The sequence below is a fragment of the Candoia aspera genome, chromosome 1 (assembly GCF_035149785.1).
Source record: "Candoia aspera isolate rCanAsp1 chromosome 1, rCanAsp1.hap2, whole genome shotgun sequence".
Taxonomy (NCBI): Eukaryota; Metazoa; Chordata; class Lepidosauria; order Squamata; family Boidae; genus Candoia; species Candoia aspera.
The window spans coordinates 164,554,526-164,570,317 of NC_086153.1; the positions used below are offsets into that span (position 1 = coordinate 164,554,526).

Below are 15,792 nucleotides of genomic sequence, written 5' to 3' on the forward strand. Positions count from 1 at the left end.
AAGTATCCACTCTAAAGGTGCAGTTGCATACCTTGAAAGCTCTGCATGGCAGCAGCGTGTCCAAAAGAGTCGAAAACATCCAGCTCTCTGATGAGCCTTTTGACTCAAGGTGAGTAACCTTAAGACTTGCAGCCTTCATATCCTTCCATCACCATTTTTTTTGGGTGGGGGGGGGAGGTGCCTTCAGTCAGTGTTGACTCCTGGCGACTGCCTGGACAAGTCCCTGCAGTTTTCTTGGCAGCATTTTTGGAAGTGACTTGCCATTGCCACCTGCTTCCTAGGGCTGAGTGTGTGTGACTGGCCCAAGGTCACCCAGCTGGCTTTGTGCCCAAGGTGAGACTAGAATTCATGGTCTCCCAGTTTCTAGCCTGGTGCCTTAACCACTACTCCAAACTGGCAAATCAGATTCGATAGTTCAAGATCATTCCCACCTTCATGGCTGCTACTGTCTTACGCACGCACTCACTTGAATTTAGGGTGTGAATTCATTTAAATCCCAGTGTCTGACAGCAAGAACTGCTTTTGAAGTCCCCAACTAGTTACGGAGGATAAACAGAAACATTATCACATAGCAAACACCTATTATTTATTAATAAATTAGTACACCAGAACGCAAGGGGTCTCCCCCCCCCAAAATTATTCTCTCCTTCCATCACCTCTCATCATGTTGCCACCTTGCAATATCATTTCCTAAATAAGCATGATCGTAGATTGGTTTATTCCTGGAGCATAGTAGATGCAAATATAGCAGAGGCAGGATTTTTCACAATGCAGCATTTTTAATAAAAAGTGAAGTGTATTTGGGGATGGGGAAAAATTTCAAAGACCACATGAAGGCCTTGAAATATACCTATTGGCCACGTCTGTATAAAAAACCCACAAAAGGACAATTTTGAAGCACATATCAATAAACCTTATAGAATGAGAAATGTGTCACCACCAGGGTTCTCCTTTACTTTCCAGAGTCCAGCTCCAGGTGCTACTCCAAAATGACCAAGCCTGCTGAGATCCTACAGGGGCAAGGCAACATTTTTCCCTTAAGTCAAGCAAACAGAATTACATTCATCTGCAGGCCAATGTCTCATTGTCAGGAAGGCTGAAGAAGTTACATGTGAAATGTTTCAGCATTCTAGTTTCAGAGGAGCACAAGTCACTAATCATTATCTGTCTGTCCATGTGAAAACCATACAATAAATAGCTGTGCTAGTAAAATATCAGTGAATGTGCATCATTCAGCAGTAGTTTTTAAAAGTCATCTTGAGAAAAAGCAGATCAAACTAACAATGAACAGAACAAAGAAGAAGAATTTAAAATAACTGAAATGTGAGGGGGGAAAAAATCAAATTGGAATTTTAAAAAAATCCAAAAAGGACCTGAAAAGGTTAAAAAAATTAAAATGCAAGTCCAAATCCGACAAGTAAATTATGAACATATAATCCATGGTTTTTAACTGGCTACCATTACAGCTCTGAATGAAAAATTAAAATGTTGTAATAGAAGAGGGGAAAACAAGATCTTTTAATTTAGATCATAAACATGAGAGCATGCAAGCATGTGCCACTCTCAGAAGACCAAAAAGAAAAAAGAAAAAAAAAAGGAAAACTTAGAGGAAAATACTGGCCACGACTTCTACAAAATATCCTGCCCGTGTCTTATCTGTAACAAGTGTCAAGCGCGTACAAGCAGCAGCCAGCATGTAGGTGCACAGGGCCTCTGGCAACCCGTGTCTAAAGCAGATCAGGCAGGTGGCTATAGACCGAATCCAGAAGGGTCTGGCTAGCTTCCTGGCTCTTGACACCAGCAATTTCAAAAAGCCTATCCAGCTTGTCCTCTGCCTGTGGAATCTCCTCAATAGCATGCAGCTCCTCGGGGTTTAGAAGGTGAAGCATGTCATCAAAGATGGGCTGCAGGTCACAAGGGTCCAGGCGCACCTGGCGCAGCACCGTATCTTTCTTTTCTAATAAAAGAGAAGATAAATCAGCTGTTAATCACAGACTTGCAAGAAGTGAATTGCCCCAAGCTATGTTATCATCCACTAGGCTTGGCGGCCTTTTCAGGGCTGCTGTTCTGGCTCAGAGGCTGAGTTCCCCAAAGCTGCTTACAGACTGGCCTGCTCCCATAGTCCATGCCAGTCTGAGACCATCAATGGGGCATTTTGGATACAGGTCCTGCCAGAAATACCTTGGACATCAATGATTAACACTACTTTCTCCGTGGCAGGATCTGTATTATGGAACAAAGTGCCACCAGGGTCCCACCCTGCTTCTTGAGCATAAAACCTTTATCTATCCTTGTCTTTTATAGTTATAGTATTTTATATTTTCTTCTTTTGATAGTTCTTAGTAGGATTATTATTTTTGTAACATTTTTGCAAGCTGCCCAGAGTCATTACAACTGGAGGCAGGGAGGGAGGGAGACTCAATGGCTCACAACTCAGAATGAGTTGAGACTACCAACTCATAAGATCCTGTATGCAACAACTGACTCCTAACAGAAGAAAGCCTAAATATGGAGTAATGAAATGAGAGTGTCCGGGTCACTGAAGCCTGCTTTCCCCCATATTCAAAAACCAGGAGACAACAACTTATTTTCTACACTGCTGTTTTCCTACGGCCACAGCATAAACTGCACTTTACTCTTTTACTGCTTAGGCTATGAATATGTTGCCCAGAGAGAAAGTAGTAATATCATCTGTGATCCAGGAACAATTTGACTTGATCCTCAGACTTTTACACAGCAGATGAACAATGATTATGTTCACACAGTGCATGTATGGTTGCCAAATCAGCAGCAGCAGCCCCCCACCCCCCGCCTTCTAGTACAGTTTAAGCCAGAAGGAACCAGTTGTATAGTAATGGATGAGTTGGGCTTAGAAGTCTCATATACAACTTCCTTCATCCTAATACATGACCTAAAAAGAGCATAGTGGCTAAGTTCACGCATACAGGTACTCCTCACCGAACGACCACTTGTTCAATGACTGTTCGAAGTTACAATGGTGCTGAACAAGGGGGATTTACAACTGTTCCTTGTAGCTGTGGCCGTTGCAGTGTCCCCACAGTCGCGTGATCACAATTTGGGCATTTGGCAATGGGCTCACAATTACACCAGTTGCAGCACCCAGCGGTCGTGTGATCACCATTTGCAATCTTCGTTGCCTGCTTCCCACAAGCAAAGTCAATGGGGAAGCCGGCAGGAGGTTGTAAATGGCAATCACGTGACCGTGGGATGCTGAAACCGCATGGGATTCAGCTAACAATGGCAGCTGGGATTGTCGCAGCTGTCATCGTAAGTCAGCATGGTCACGTGACATTACAACCGCGTCACTTACCAACAGAGTTTCCGCTCCCAATTACCATTGTTAAGTGAGGACTACCTATGATACTAAACCAAGATTTTAAATAATGGATTGTTGAAGAACCCATGGAACTCTAGTTTGCATAATGACAAATGATACTAGGCAGACTCAGGGATCATATTAAGCCAAAACCAATTTCTAAATAATTTGCCATATGTGCAGCCGAAGTGCTTAAAACATCTATGCTCCACTTTGCAGGGCAAAACTGAAGTCTGCCTTCTGAATATGTCCTGACCTTTATATATGACTCTGAATGAAATTTAAAAATGGCCCCATGAACAGCTGAGGTTTTGGACTGCCAGAGTTCAATACCTTTGGTAATAAAAGAGCCTGTTCGGCTAAGAGCAGAAGAACCGCTGGAGGTGGAATCGCAGCGAAGAAGAGGTTCAGACTCATCCACAAAGAAGCACTTGTTCTTTTCCAGGGGAGATGGTTCCACAGGGATTATGGTTGCCTCTGGCTTTGGATTTGGGCTGGGAGTGGAGCTGACAAGTCCAGAATTTACCGGAAGAACCAACTTGTCAGCTTCAAGCTGAAACAGGAAGACATAATATATAAAAAATTATACACCAGTGTCCTGAGACAAGTTGGGCCAATCGACTTTCACTGGGACATACAGCCCCCTCCAGAAAAGTATGAGATGACAACAGCATGATTTTGTCAAGCCAAGAAATTTCCCTCTTCACTATCCCAACACACTGGTCTGAACATAGTAAAGATGAAAGCTTTGAAATTAAGGACAGACAAAAAAAAAAGAGTACTACTTCATACAGCATGCCATAAAACTATGAAATTCATTGCCAGAAATGTAGTGATTGACACCATCAGGATAACTTTAAAGGGAGAGTAAATAAATTCATGCATACAGTTAGATAAGGAAAGACAGTGTGATATAGCAGTTAAGCTGTTGGACTGTGGAGACTGGTTTAAGTCTTCCCTTAGCTACAGAAACCCACTGGGTGACTTTAGCCAGTCACTCTCAGCCCAACCCACTTCACAGGGTTGTTTCTATAGGGATAAACGAATGGGAATTAAACTGTCATGACCTCCTGGAGGGAAGGGGAATATAAATTTATCAAACAAACAAGGCTACTAGTTATGCTATCTAGTACTGGAGGCAATAGGCCTCTCAATGCCAACTGCTGAGGAGCTAAAGAAGAGAATGCCGTTGCTTTCACATCCAGTTCATGGGGTCACAGTAGCAACTGAAGGAAGCAGAATGCTTTGGTCTGGAAGGTAGAGACTTTTGGTCTGGAGCAGCAAAACTATGTTCTTATTCAGACTTAGACAAAGGAGCTCTTCAGATTTATCAGTTGACTTGCTTTTGTGAGGACAGCCAAGAACATAATGTACAAACGCAGATAAATTTCACTTAAGGTCTTTACATAATCATTATTTTACTTACACAAAATATCTGAAAGTTCCTATTTTGAATTCCTGTCTACCATGTTCTATACTTCCTCAAATATGCACAGTTACACAACTGATCTGAACTCATGTACTAAACCTGCTGGAGAGGGAAGATAGCCCAATGGCCTCTCTCTGAGTACACAAGACTCTGGCCTGTTGCATGGAGGTAGCAGCACCAGGCTCTGTGTTGCATCTCTCCCTGGTGGGAAGGAGCTGCTCTGCCTCCTGACAAGGCAGATGAGGGACAACCCAAACATGCTTTGCTCTCTTGGTGCTTGTCCTAACAGCCAGGAACCATGCTGAGACAAGGAATAGGTCTCTAGTGTTTATTTACTGCTACATAACAGAGAATCCTAACAAACTGAAGAAGCGTGGGAAAACCCAGACATATAAACCCCAAAGACTAAGGCGGGCCCAATCTGTGTCTCTTTGAATGGCCACCTAATTCCTCAGTACTACGCATGTGCTTTACAGCCTGGATGGGAGCCCCCTGCTCGCCATCCTCACTCATGACAGTGCTAAAGCCCAAAACCACCAATGGGTCACATCAATTTCCCATTTATTTCTGTCTCCTCTTTTCTAAATTTCTTTATTTCACTTGAAAAAGAAAAACTTCACACCAGTATAGTATGACAAATGCCATGCTTGACCAAAATTAAAGATGGCCCTCCAACTGCTCCCTGTTTTGAGGCCCTGTGAGCCCCTCCCATCTACAATTGCCAAAAGCCAGGTTGAGAGGAAACAGAAAAAAAATGGCTATGTAAGTTCTAATTAAAAAATAAAAAAGAAACTGACATACTAAAGAGAAAAATAAAAAGCCAAACACAACTCTTCTGCAAAGACATAGAGGTGACCCAAGAACATTTGCCATGGAGGTCAGAAGATAACCCTACACCAGTCATGATTTCCCAATAGGAGCCCTGTGAGGATAAAAGAGGAGTGGTGAAACTCATATGTGTAGACCAGTGTTTCTCAACCGTGGCAACTTTGATTTTTACTGGAAGTCCAAGATTACCAATGGGAGACAGCTGAAGAAGACATTCACTTAGGATGAAAGACCACCATCACATTGGAGCCTAGTGCTCCCAGAATTCCCCAGCCAGCATGCTGGCTGGGGAATTCTGTGAGTTCAAGTCCACCCACTTAAGGTTGCCAAGATTGAGAAATGTTGGCACAGACTAATCTACTTATTGGAAGGAATGGCCACAAAGGTTTGACTAATTGTCACCAGAAGATCCCTACTGTTGACTTTCTTGTCTCTCGGAAGAAAACCTTGTGCCCTTGCATAACATGGCTGGAGCTACTGTTCTTATAATTTCCTTCAACCTTGGACTATACTGAACAGGACTGCTCAGTATGTAGCCAACAACCATTTCCTCAAGCTAACAGGAAGATACAGAATGCCTTCTTCTGCTGTTAAGCAAAGGCAACCTGTCCAGTTACTCCTGCACAGACTGGAGAGGGGATTACAAGACAAGCAAGATTGTTCTCCCAAGTCTGAATCCTTGAATTTTAATTTTTAGAAATTAAACTTTTCCCCCCTTTCTTTTAAGTAGTCCATAAACAGGAGGTAGCCAGAAACCTATCTACAATATACTGGTAGATCCCTGAATGATTTATATTCATCAGCAAAGGTTTCTGTCTCCCAGTTGTTTAACAACAAAAGGATCCCTCCCCCACAATGTAGAAAATCAATCAATCTAAGGTAGCCAAGTGGGAACTTCATGTAAAAGGACTGTGAATTCAGTTCAATTCTGGTACTGAAAACAAAGCACTAGGCTCCAACGTGATGGTGGTCTTTCATCCTAAGTGAATGTCTTCTTCAGCTGTCTCCCATTGGTAATCTTGGACTTCCAGTAAAAATCAAAGTAATTTCCACAAGCAGAAGCCACCCTAACAGAGATAAACTGAAATGGGGGGGTGGGGTGGGGAGGCTGAAAATGCTCTTGATCCAGCAAATCAAAAAGATTTGGAGCAGGGCATGTTTTAGGGATAAAGCAGCAGAGGTTGATCTCAGTCTGTCAAACAAGGTACTAATGAGGGTAAAGTCAACAATGAAAAATAATCAAGAACAACACACTGTAGTTGCACTTAGCAACAAATGACACTCTAAAGGTTTTGGTTGTCATGGAAACAATATCGGGAGCCTCCTACACAGTTTGTGGAGGGTAGACTGTCCTGAGAAATAAACACAAGTCTTTTAGATAAACACCTATTTAATGATGGGGTAGTATTTGAGCTCAGAAAAAGGAACAAAGAATCAGTCACATATTTTTCATGGCCTACCTAGGGGAAAAGATGCTCCAAGAATTCCAGAGGCAATCTGTGTAATTTCCAAGAAATTCTGATGGCTGGAAACCTACCCATAAAGATCACCAGTGACAGCAGCTTCCTTGCTTTTGCCTTTTCTTTAATAAAGCAATGCCCTGTTTTGTTCCTATTTTTGGAACATTAAGAATCCAGTTATCTTTGAACAAAATTAGTCTAGATAATTACAAACTTGTGTCTTCCCAGCAAGGGATCCATTTCTCAGAGCAACAGTTGATTGCCTTTATAATATCTTGTAACATGCTTCATCTATTCAAAAGCTACAGCAAATGAATCATATTTTACTCTCTAACACTTAAACTTCTATTCCAGTTTTGCCCAATCCAATGCTCTCAACAGCTTCCGTCATTCTAAGGCACCAAGCTGGGTCTTCCACTTTGCTGTGGAAAACAGGGTTCATAATCTGACACATCTGGAATGGACTAAATGGAATAAATACTATTTTATTGCCTATCAATACATTTATTCAAACACAAGTTAGCAACTTGTATTAAAGTTGAACAAAATCCATGTATTTTAAAATAACTTACTGTATAAAAAAATTCAAGCTACTGCTTTTGTTAGCATTTATTTGTTTCTAATATTCTGCATTGGAGTGCTATATTAATTAGTACCCCAGTTCACCAGCATCTCCAGACAAAAATTCTATTGAGCAAAAGGCTAGGTAAGCTACTTTATTACAGCTTTCTGCCTATTTTTATGATTATTCACAACGCTAAGTGTCCTGAAGCACATAGCAGGGTTCATCTGGTTTCAGTTATAATTGATTAATGCCCAGGAAAAGAGAAAAGAGTAGCAAGTGGCTGCTTTAAAATGACTATTCCCCATGCACACCCATTTCCCTCAGCCCCCCTTCCCCATTTTTGCACGTGTTGCACAGAAGGAAGGCATCCCTGCTCTCTGACATGGGCCTTCATCAACCGAGTGGTGGTGGAAGCACACATGCAAAGAGGAGAAGTGAGGAGTCCTTCCAAGGAGTGGAGGAGATGGCACAGGCCTGCCATTTGCCTGCCACACCGGAACATGACATATCTCTGTCTGTGTTTCTCTAATGAAACCCCTTTGCAGATCTGAGAATGCGGGAGGAGGAGGAGGAGGAGGAGGGTCTGCAAGTCCTACAAGGATGTGAAAACAGCGATCGGTTTTCATAAACGTTATGGCCCACCTTGTGAATAACAGGGACAATAACTTTAGAAATCCCAACTGGACAGCGTAATACAGAATTCCAGCAAATCCTCTGAAAGTGCACTCTTGCAGAAGCTCTGGAATTCACAAATCCACTCCCAGAAACAGGTACTTCACATAATTCTTCAACGCAGTTTTGAAGGAGACATTACCTACTAAAGAATGCTGTGCTTTTTATATGCAGAGTGAGAAGACCCTGGGTAACGGGGAACAAAATGGAGCCGTGCATGATTTGCTATTGCTGGGGCTGGGAAGGTTGGTTAGGTCCAAACCACCTCTCTGGAGTCTTCTGTGCCCATCAGCCAACTGCCCAGGGCTATTACACCAACAGCCACCCTGTGACCCTCAGAGCAGGATGCTGATTCACTCTGCGCCCTGCTTGCAGGAGGAGGAGGAGAGACAGACAAGGACTCTGGAAAGCAAGGGAACACACACACACACACACACACACACACACACAGCTTTCAGCCATCTAATTCAATTCACAATTTGCACAAAGCAGCATTCATATAAGAATGTCTCAAAACTCAAATGAACTCAACAGAGCACATGCATCTCCCACATGCAAAAAGGGGAAAGCAAGAAATGATTTACCACAGAATAATTGTTTGAACTGGCATGATCTCCTTTTGGGGGTGGACTCTGGTACACCTTTTGTGCTTGTACAAGACAATAGTAGCTTGGTTTACAAATACAACAAAATGTGGCGAGGGAATGAACTGGGCTGGGCTGAAGGCTTTATTCTGTTTTCTTTACTTTTTGAGGAGTTCTTCATACTTGATGCATATCTACTACCATAACCTTTTATCATTCATTCTGGTGACAGGGATACAGTGTTGAACAGGCCCCCCTGCCAGCCCTGGCTATGAGACCAGAGGAGATTTTGGTGAGGCCCTCCCTTGTTTGGCAGGTAAATTTATGTCATTTTTGGAGAGTTCTGTCTATTACCACTACAGTTTTTCTCTGAGTCTGTTCAGGAACAGGCCTAGCTAGATCTAGCCTGTTCTTCCTCTTACCCATTCTGCAGAGAGGTATATGTGAGGACAGATACTCAGCGGGGATTTGGGGGAGAGATTCTTAGATCTGTGGTACAAATAAATGGGGAGTGACCTTTTCCAAGGAATGCTCCAAGTGCAAATTTGGTTTCTCTATCGCCTTGCCTAGAGTCCAGTTAGCCTACAGTAGGCACTCCCCATATCTGAGGGGGCGTGTTTTCCTCCTAGGATGGGACTGTTTCTGAACCCCCAGCTGGAAATGAATGCAACAAAAGGCATTGGAAAGCCATTCTAACCAACCCCACCTTCCCAGAGAAACATGCTGTACAGACCCTGGAGTTCTCCAACTTTTTTTTTTTGTATTGCAATATGAGCCTTGGTCTAGAGCAAGGAGGAAGTGGTGGCATGAACAGGCTCAAGGCTAACCCAGCTCTTGCTTCCTTCTACCCTGTTTGCCAAAATTCAGGAAGGGTGGTTTGCTTTTGATCAACACAACATTCTTAGCTGTAGCATTCCTGACAAACAAAAGCAAAAAAGATATTTAAGCCAAGAATCATCTGTGATCCTTTCTGTGCTATAATCACACCAAAAAATCTCATCATGTGACAATATAAATCAAAATCCTAAACCAGAGATCAATTCTAAAGCAGTTAGGGTTTCATAATCAGCCACAATTCTTATTGATATAGAAAAGCAGTCCCTATTAGCCTGAGCAGGCTTGGTTGCATCTTTTTTTTTAAAAAGCTGTTTGATTAGAAAGTCGGCCCCTTTTTCCCTGGGCAGAGAAATAGACTTTTAAATTGCTGCAGCACTTCTGAAGTATCAAGAGCCCATCTTCTCCTACACAGAAAAAAGCAAGCACTTTGTATAGGAGGACTGACAAGACAGGCATCAGCTGCAGGCAGAGACTTGAGGCAGGACGGGGGGGGGGTGTGCAGCGAGATGAGGTCACGGAAGGCCAGAGGAGGAAGGGCAGGAATGGGAAGGATAACAGATAGTATTACTTACAGTCACTCAAAACAATTACTCCCATTAGTACTAATAAAACCCTTCCATGAACCCATACAGACTACCTCATCTGTTGCTGTCCCTTCCAGACAGTTATTTATGCTAAATAATTACCAGCTCTTTATAAAACAGACCCCTTCCCAGGATCCATAGATGCACACTGGTGGCTCTTTCCTTGAAACAGTCATAAAAAATGTCTAATTCTGAGTACCAGAGCAGCTGCCTTCAATAAAGCACAAGAAGCTGCAATGGAAGACAACCAAGTGATCATGTGTGCATTTGATGTGGTTATCATCGCATTAGTTTTAACAGGAAGCAAAGCTTCCAAAGTAGTAGTATCAACAATAAAAATAATATTGCAATTTAACCATTTCTCTATAAGAGAGTTTCTGTCTCCCTAAAACACTAGTGTAGGGGTAGGCACCCTAGCAGCTTCTAGCTGTTTTAGATTACAACTCCCACAGTCCCTCAATATTGGACCTACTGGTCAGGGCCCATGGGAACTCTGGCTCCAAATACCTGGACAGCGCATTTGACTACTCCTGAAGGCAAGAGGCATCATAACTGAGCATTCCCTTCAGACACATCAGCAGGAAAACCAGCCCATCACTACCTTATGATTCATCTGCATCTCCCAACATGAATGAAATAGCTATGAAAATGGAGTGTGATTCCCATTTTAGAAAGATGGAAGTAATAGGTATCTGGCATTCTTCTGTAGGTGTGGGTATCTTCTATGTGTCTTGGCCCTGTGTCTTCAAAAAAGGAACAGGATGCTTATTATGCTAGTGAGATTGCTAATAGCTAACTGCCTACATAAGGAATAGAACTAGTAAAGCAAATTAATGACCTTATTTGCAGGCTAGTTTAGAACCCCAAAAGAGGTTCTAGCATTTGGGGAAAACATTGAGAATGCCTCAGTTTAAGATGTTGTTGTTTATTCGTTTAGTCGCTTCTGACTCTTCGTGACTTCATGGACCAGCCCACGCCAGAGCTTCCTGTCGGTCATCAACACCCCCAGCACCCCCAGGGATGAGTCCGTCACCTCTAGAATATCATCCATCCACCTTGCCCTTGGTCGGCCCCTCTTCCTTTTGCCTTCCACTCTCCCTAGCATCAGCATCTTCTCCAGGGTGTCCTGTCTTCTCATTATGTGGCCAAAGTATTTCAGTTTTGCCTTTAATATCATTCCCTCAAGTGAGCAGTCTGGCTTTATTTCCTGGAATATGGACTGGTTTGATCTTCTTGCAGTCCAAGGCACTCTCAGAATTTTCCTCCAACACCACAGTTCAAGAGCATCGATCTTCCTTCTCTCAGCCTTCCTTATGGTCCAGCTCTCGCAGCCATAAGTTACTACGAGGAACACCATTGATTTAACTATGCGGACCTTTGTTGTCAGTGTGATGTCTCTGCTCTTAACTATTTTATCGAGATTTGTCATTGCTCTTCTCCCAAGGATTAAGCGTCTTCTGATTTCCTGACTGCAGTCAGCATCTGCAGTAATCTTCGCACCTAGAAATATAAAGTCTTTCACTGCTTCTACATTTTCTCCCTCTATTTGCCAGTTATCAATCAAGCTGGTTGCCATAATCTTGGTTTTTTTGAGGTTTAGCTGCAAACCAGCTTTTGCACTTTCTTCTTTCACCTTCATCATAAGGCTCCTCAGTTCCTCTGCACTTTCAGCCATCAAAGTGGTATCATCTGCATATCTGAGATTGTTAATGTTTCTTCCAGTGATTTTAACTCCAGCCTTGGATTCCTCAAGCCCAGCATATCGCATGATGTGTTCTGCGTACAAGTTGAATAGGTAGGGTGAGAGTATACAGCCCTGCCGTACTCCTTTCCCAATCTTAAACCAGTCCATTGTTCCATGGTCTGTTCTTACTGTTGCTACTTGGTCGTTATACAGATTCTTCAGGAGGCAGACAAGATGACTTGGTATCCCCACACCGCTAAGAACTTGCCACAATTTGTTATGGTCCACACAGTCAAAGGCTTTAGAATAGTCAATAAAACAGAAATAGATGTTTTTCTGAAACTCCCTGGCTTTTTCCATTATCCAGCGGATATTGGCAATTTGGTCCCTAGTTCCGCTGCCTTTTCTAAACCCAGCTTGTACATCTGGCAATTCTCGCTCCATGAATTGCTGAAGTCTACCTTATAGGATCTTGAGCATTACCTTACTGGCATGTGAAATGAGTGCCACTGTTCGATAGTTTGAACATTCTTTAGTGTTTCCCTTTTTTGGTATGGGGATATAAGTTGATTTTTTCCAGTCTGATGGCCATTCTTGTGTTTTCCAAATTTGCTGGCATATAGCATGCATTACCTTGACAGCATCATCTTGCAAGATTTTGAACAGTTCAGCTGGGATGCCGTCGTCTCCTGCTGCCCTGTTATTAGCAATGCTTCTTAAGGCCCATTCAACCTCACTCTTCAGGATGTCTGGCTCTAGCTCACTGACCACACCGTCAAAGCTATCCCCGATATTGTTATCCTTCCTATACAGGTCTTCCGTATATTCTTGCCACCTTTTCTTGATCTCTTCTTCTTCTGTTAAGTCCTTGCCATCTTTGTTTTTGATCATACCCATTTTTGCCTGGAACTTACCTCCGGTGTTTCTAATTTTCTGGAAGAGGTCTCTTGTCCTTCCTATTCTATTGTCTTCTTCCACTTCCACACATTGCTTGTTTAAAAATAATTCCTTGTCTCTTCTGGCTAACCTCTGGAATTTTGCATTTAATTGGGCATCTCTCCCCCTATCACTGTTGCCTTTTGCTTTCCTTCTTTCTTGGGCTACTACTAGTGTCTCAGCAGACAGCCATTTTTCCTTCTTGGTTTTCTCTTTCTTTGGGATGTATTTTGTTGCCGCCTCTTGAACAATGTTGCGGACTTCTGTCCATAGTTCTTCCAGGACCCTATCTACTAAGTCCAGTCCCTTAAATCGATTCTTCACCTCCACTGCATATTCCTGAGGGATATTAGTGAGCTCATATCTAGCTGATCTGTGAGTCTTCCCTAATCTCTTTAGTCTGATCCTAAATTGTGCAAGAAGAAGTTCGTGATCTGAACTACAGTCAGCTCCAGGTCTTGTTTTTACTGACTGTATAGATGTCCGCCACCTTTGGCTGCAAAGGATGTAGTCAATCTGATTTCGGTGTTGTCCATCTGGGGAAGTCCATGTATAAAGCCGTCTCTTAGGTTGCTGGAAGAGAGTGTTTGTTATGCAGAGTGAGTTGTCTTGGCAAAATTCTATCAGCCTATGTCCTGCTTTGTTTTGTTCTCCCAGGCCATGCTTACCTGTAATTTCAGGTGTCATTTGACTGCCCACCTTAGCATTCCAGTCTCCCGTTCCCGCTTAAGATGTTACAGGTGTATAAATAAATGCCTAATGCAAAATCACTGAATTTTAAATAATTCACATGAGGATTCATAGCTCAGGAAAACAGTGTTTGGTTTGCATGTAAACAGCCCTTCCTGCCTTGTTCTCTAGTTCTCTCACATATACAGGGCTGGGTAATATCCCAGCCTGAGATCTTGAAGAACTGATGTTCAGAAGAGCTATACTGGCTAGACAGAGCAGCCATTCAAGTTAATATAAGAAACATCATCTGCTCTGAAAGTTAGTTAAATAATGTAGGAGAAATAATACAATATTTCCAAAGAAGTTATGCTATAATACTAAGGGCATTAGCATTAGTATTAATGTTATAATATTTATAACATTAATATTAATTTTATATGTAAGTATAAATATTCCAGCTCTCCAATCAAATGCCATAATCACTAATTTATAACCAACTCATAAAGGCATGTGTTCAAAAAGAACTAGTTCTAATCTAATCATTTAGCCAATTTAAAGAGATTATCTTTGGAACGTGCATAATTCAAGGTTAACACACACATGGTACTCACCAAAACAAAAACTAGAGTTAATGGTAATGGCTTGGGAAACTGAAACATCGCAATGTACAAAAGGATGTGTTCTTGAAAACACTGCTATTCAATGGTACCCATGGGATGGGGATCAAGAAGAGCAAATGACAAAAGCAGTGTCACACCAAGGTAACATAAGCTTTGCCTCTTTTGTGTACGTGTTGTGACATTGCATGCACATGCAAAATGGGTGGATCTTGCAGTGTGGTGCTGCCTTTGATGAAAGCACTGGATCCTGCCCAACCTCTGTTGCTATTAATTTCATGATAGTCCAACATGAAGTTGCCTCAGTGGTTACATTTTTTTTCTAGAAGTTCTGTATAGGACAAGGAACCAAAACATCAGCTCCTGAATGGAGAATGAGGGAGACCAAGAGAAGGCACAGACCAACTACTTATAAAACGTACCCAGCATCCTGAATTCAGATTACAATAATGCTTTACCTGAATGAATCTCCAAAATGTGTGTTCTGGCATCCAGGGTTTTCTTGTGTGTCACTGGGGTGAGAGTGACAATTCAGGAAATATAAGCAGACCCAGGAAGATATTTTGAGTGGTAAAAAGCTGGTATCAAGTTGATCTCTCAAACCATTATGCCTCTCAATTCTAGTGGGAGAGTATTCCCACATTCATCTCCTCCCATGGATTTCTGGCTGGCACCTGTCCCAGAGATGCCCAGGATGTAAATTAACCTTTTTACCTCTACAGAGGGTCTAAATCCAATGAGTTCAGAATCAAAATCCCAGTTTAATTCCAAATCTCATTCAATTAATTACTCAATCACATTAACAGCTATGCAAAAACTAATCCTACCATGTCCAATCCAAATATGAGATTTTTCACTTCGAGGATTGATTTGAAAGCACAGTGAAGAAGTCATTAAACCTGATCTTCAAGCATCCAATGCAACCTGAAATCTGAGCAATGTAAAGAGGGTTTCCTAACATTTGAAAATATCTCCAATATGGGTAGAAAAATAGACCTATCTTTACATTTACAGTGAACAGGGTGAGAGTCACAAATAAAGTCTAGAATTTTGCCTTCACCTGAACATGTTTTCCCAACAAGAGAATCCTACAAAATTACCTCTAATTCTATTCAATATATTTTGTCACAGAGAGCAATGGCAGAGAAAATGAAAGTGATGAAGGTTAACAAAGGTGAAAATGAAAGTGTTACGGTGAAAATGAAAGTGATGAAGGTTAAGAAAGGCAAACAGCAGGATCTAATAGCCTTGAGACGGAAGGAAAGCAATGAAGCTTTCCAGAAGCTCTGAACAAGATGCCTTTCAGTATAACAGAATGTACATATTCATATTTCTTTATGAGCACACATACTCCAAAATCCTTGTAAAAGCTACCTCTTCTGGCAGAGTATTCTGCTTAAATAAAGTGAGCAATCTTGACATGTTTTTGAAATTCTTATTCTGTCACTTCTAGAAATTCTAGCATAAGAACAGAGAGTTCCTATAACACCTTTTTCCATCAAATAATACAGCAAAATTTTGTAAATTTGGGGAATCCTAAGGCCAGCGATTTTGCAGAAAATATTGCAGTCCCTTGAATTGATTGGA

The 15,792-nt window shown here is 41.9% G+C and overlaps 1 protein-coding gene across 1 annotated transcript in view; it reads right to left on the reverse strand.

Moving 5' to 3' along the window:
• Positions 1-1,362: 1,362 nt before the first annotated feature.
• TNFRSF21 (TNF receptor superfamily member 21) overlaps positions 1,363-15,792 on the reverse strand; it is a 41,940-nt gene continuing 27,510 nt past the window's right edge. Inside the window, exons 5-6 of the mRNA XM_063317692.1 lie at positions 3,671-3,890; positions 1,363-1,957 (exon numbers count right to left, since the gene is read on the reverse strand). Coding sequence (XP_063173762.1) covers positions 1,728-1,957; positions 3,671-3,890 — 450 coding nt within the window. The 3' untranslated portion in view covers positions 1,363-1,727. The remainder of the gene's footprint in view (positions 1,958-3,670; positions 3,891-15,792) is intronic.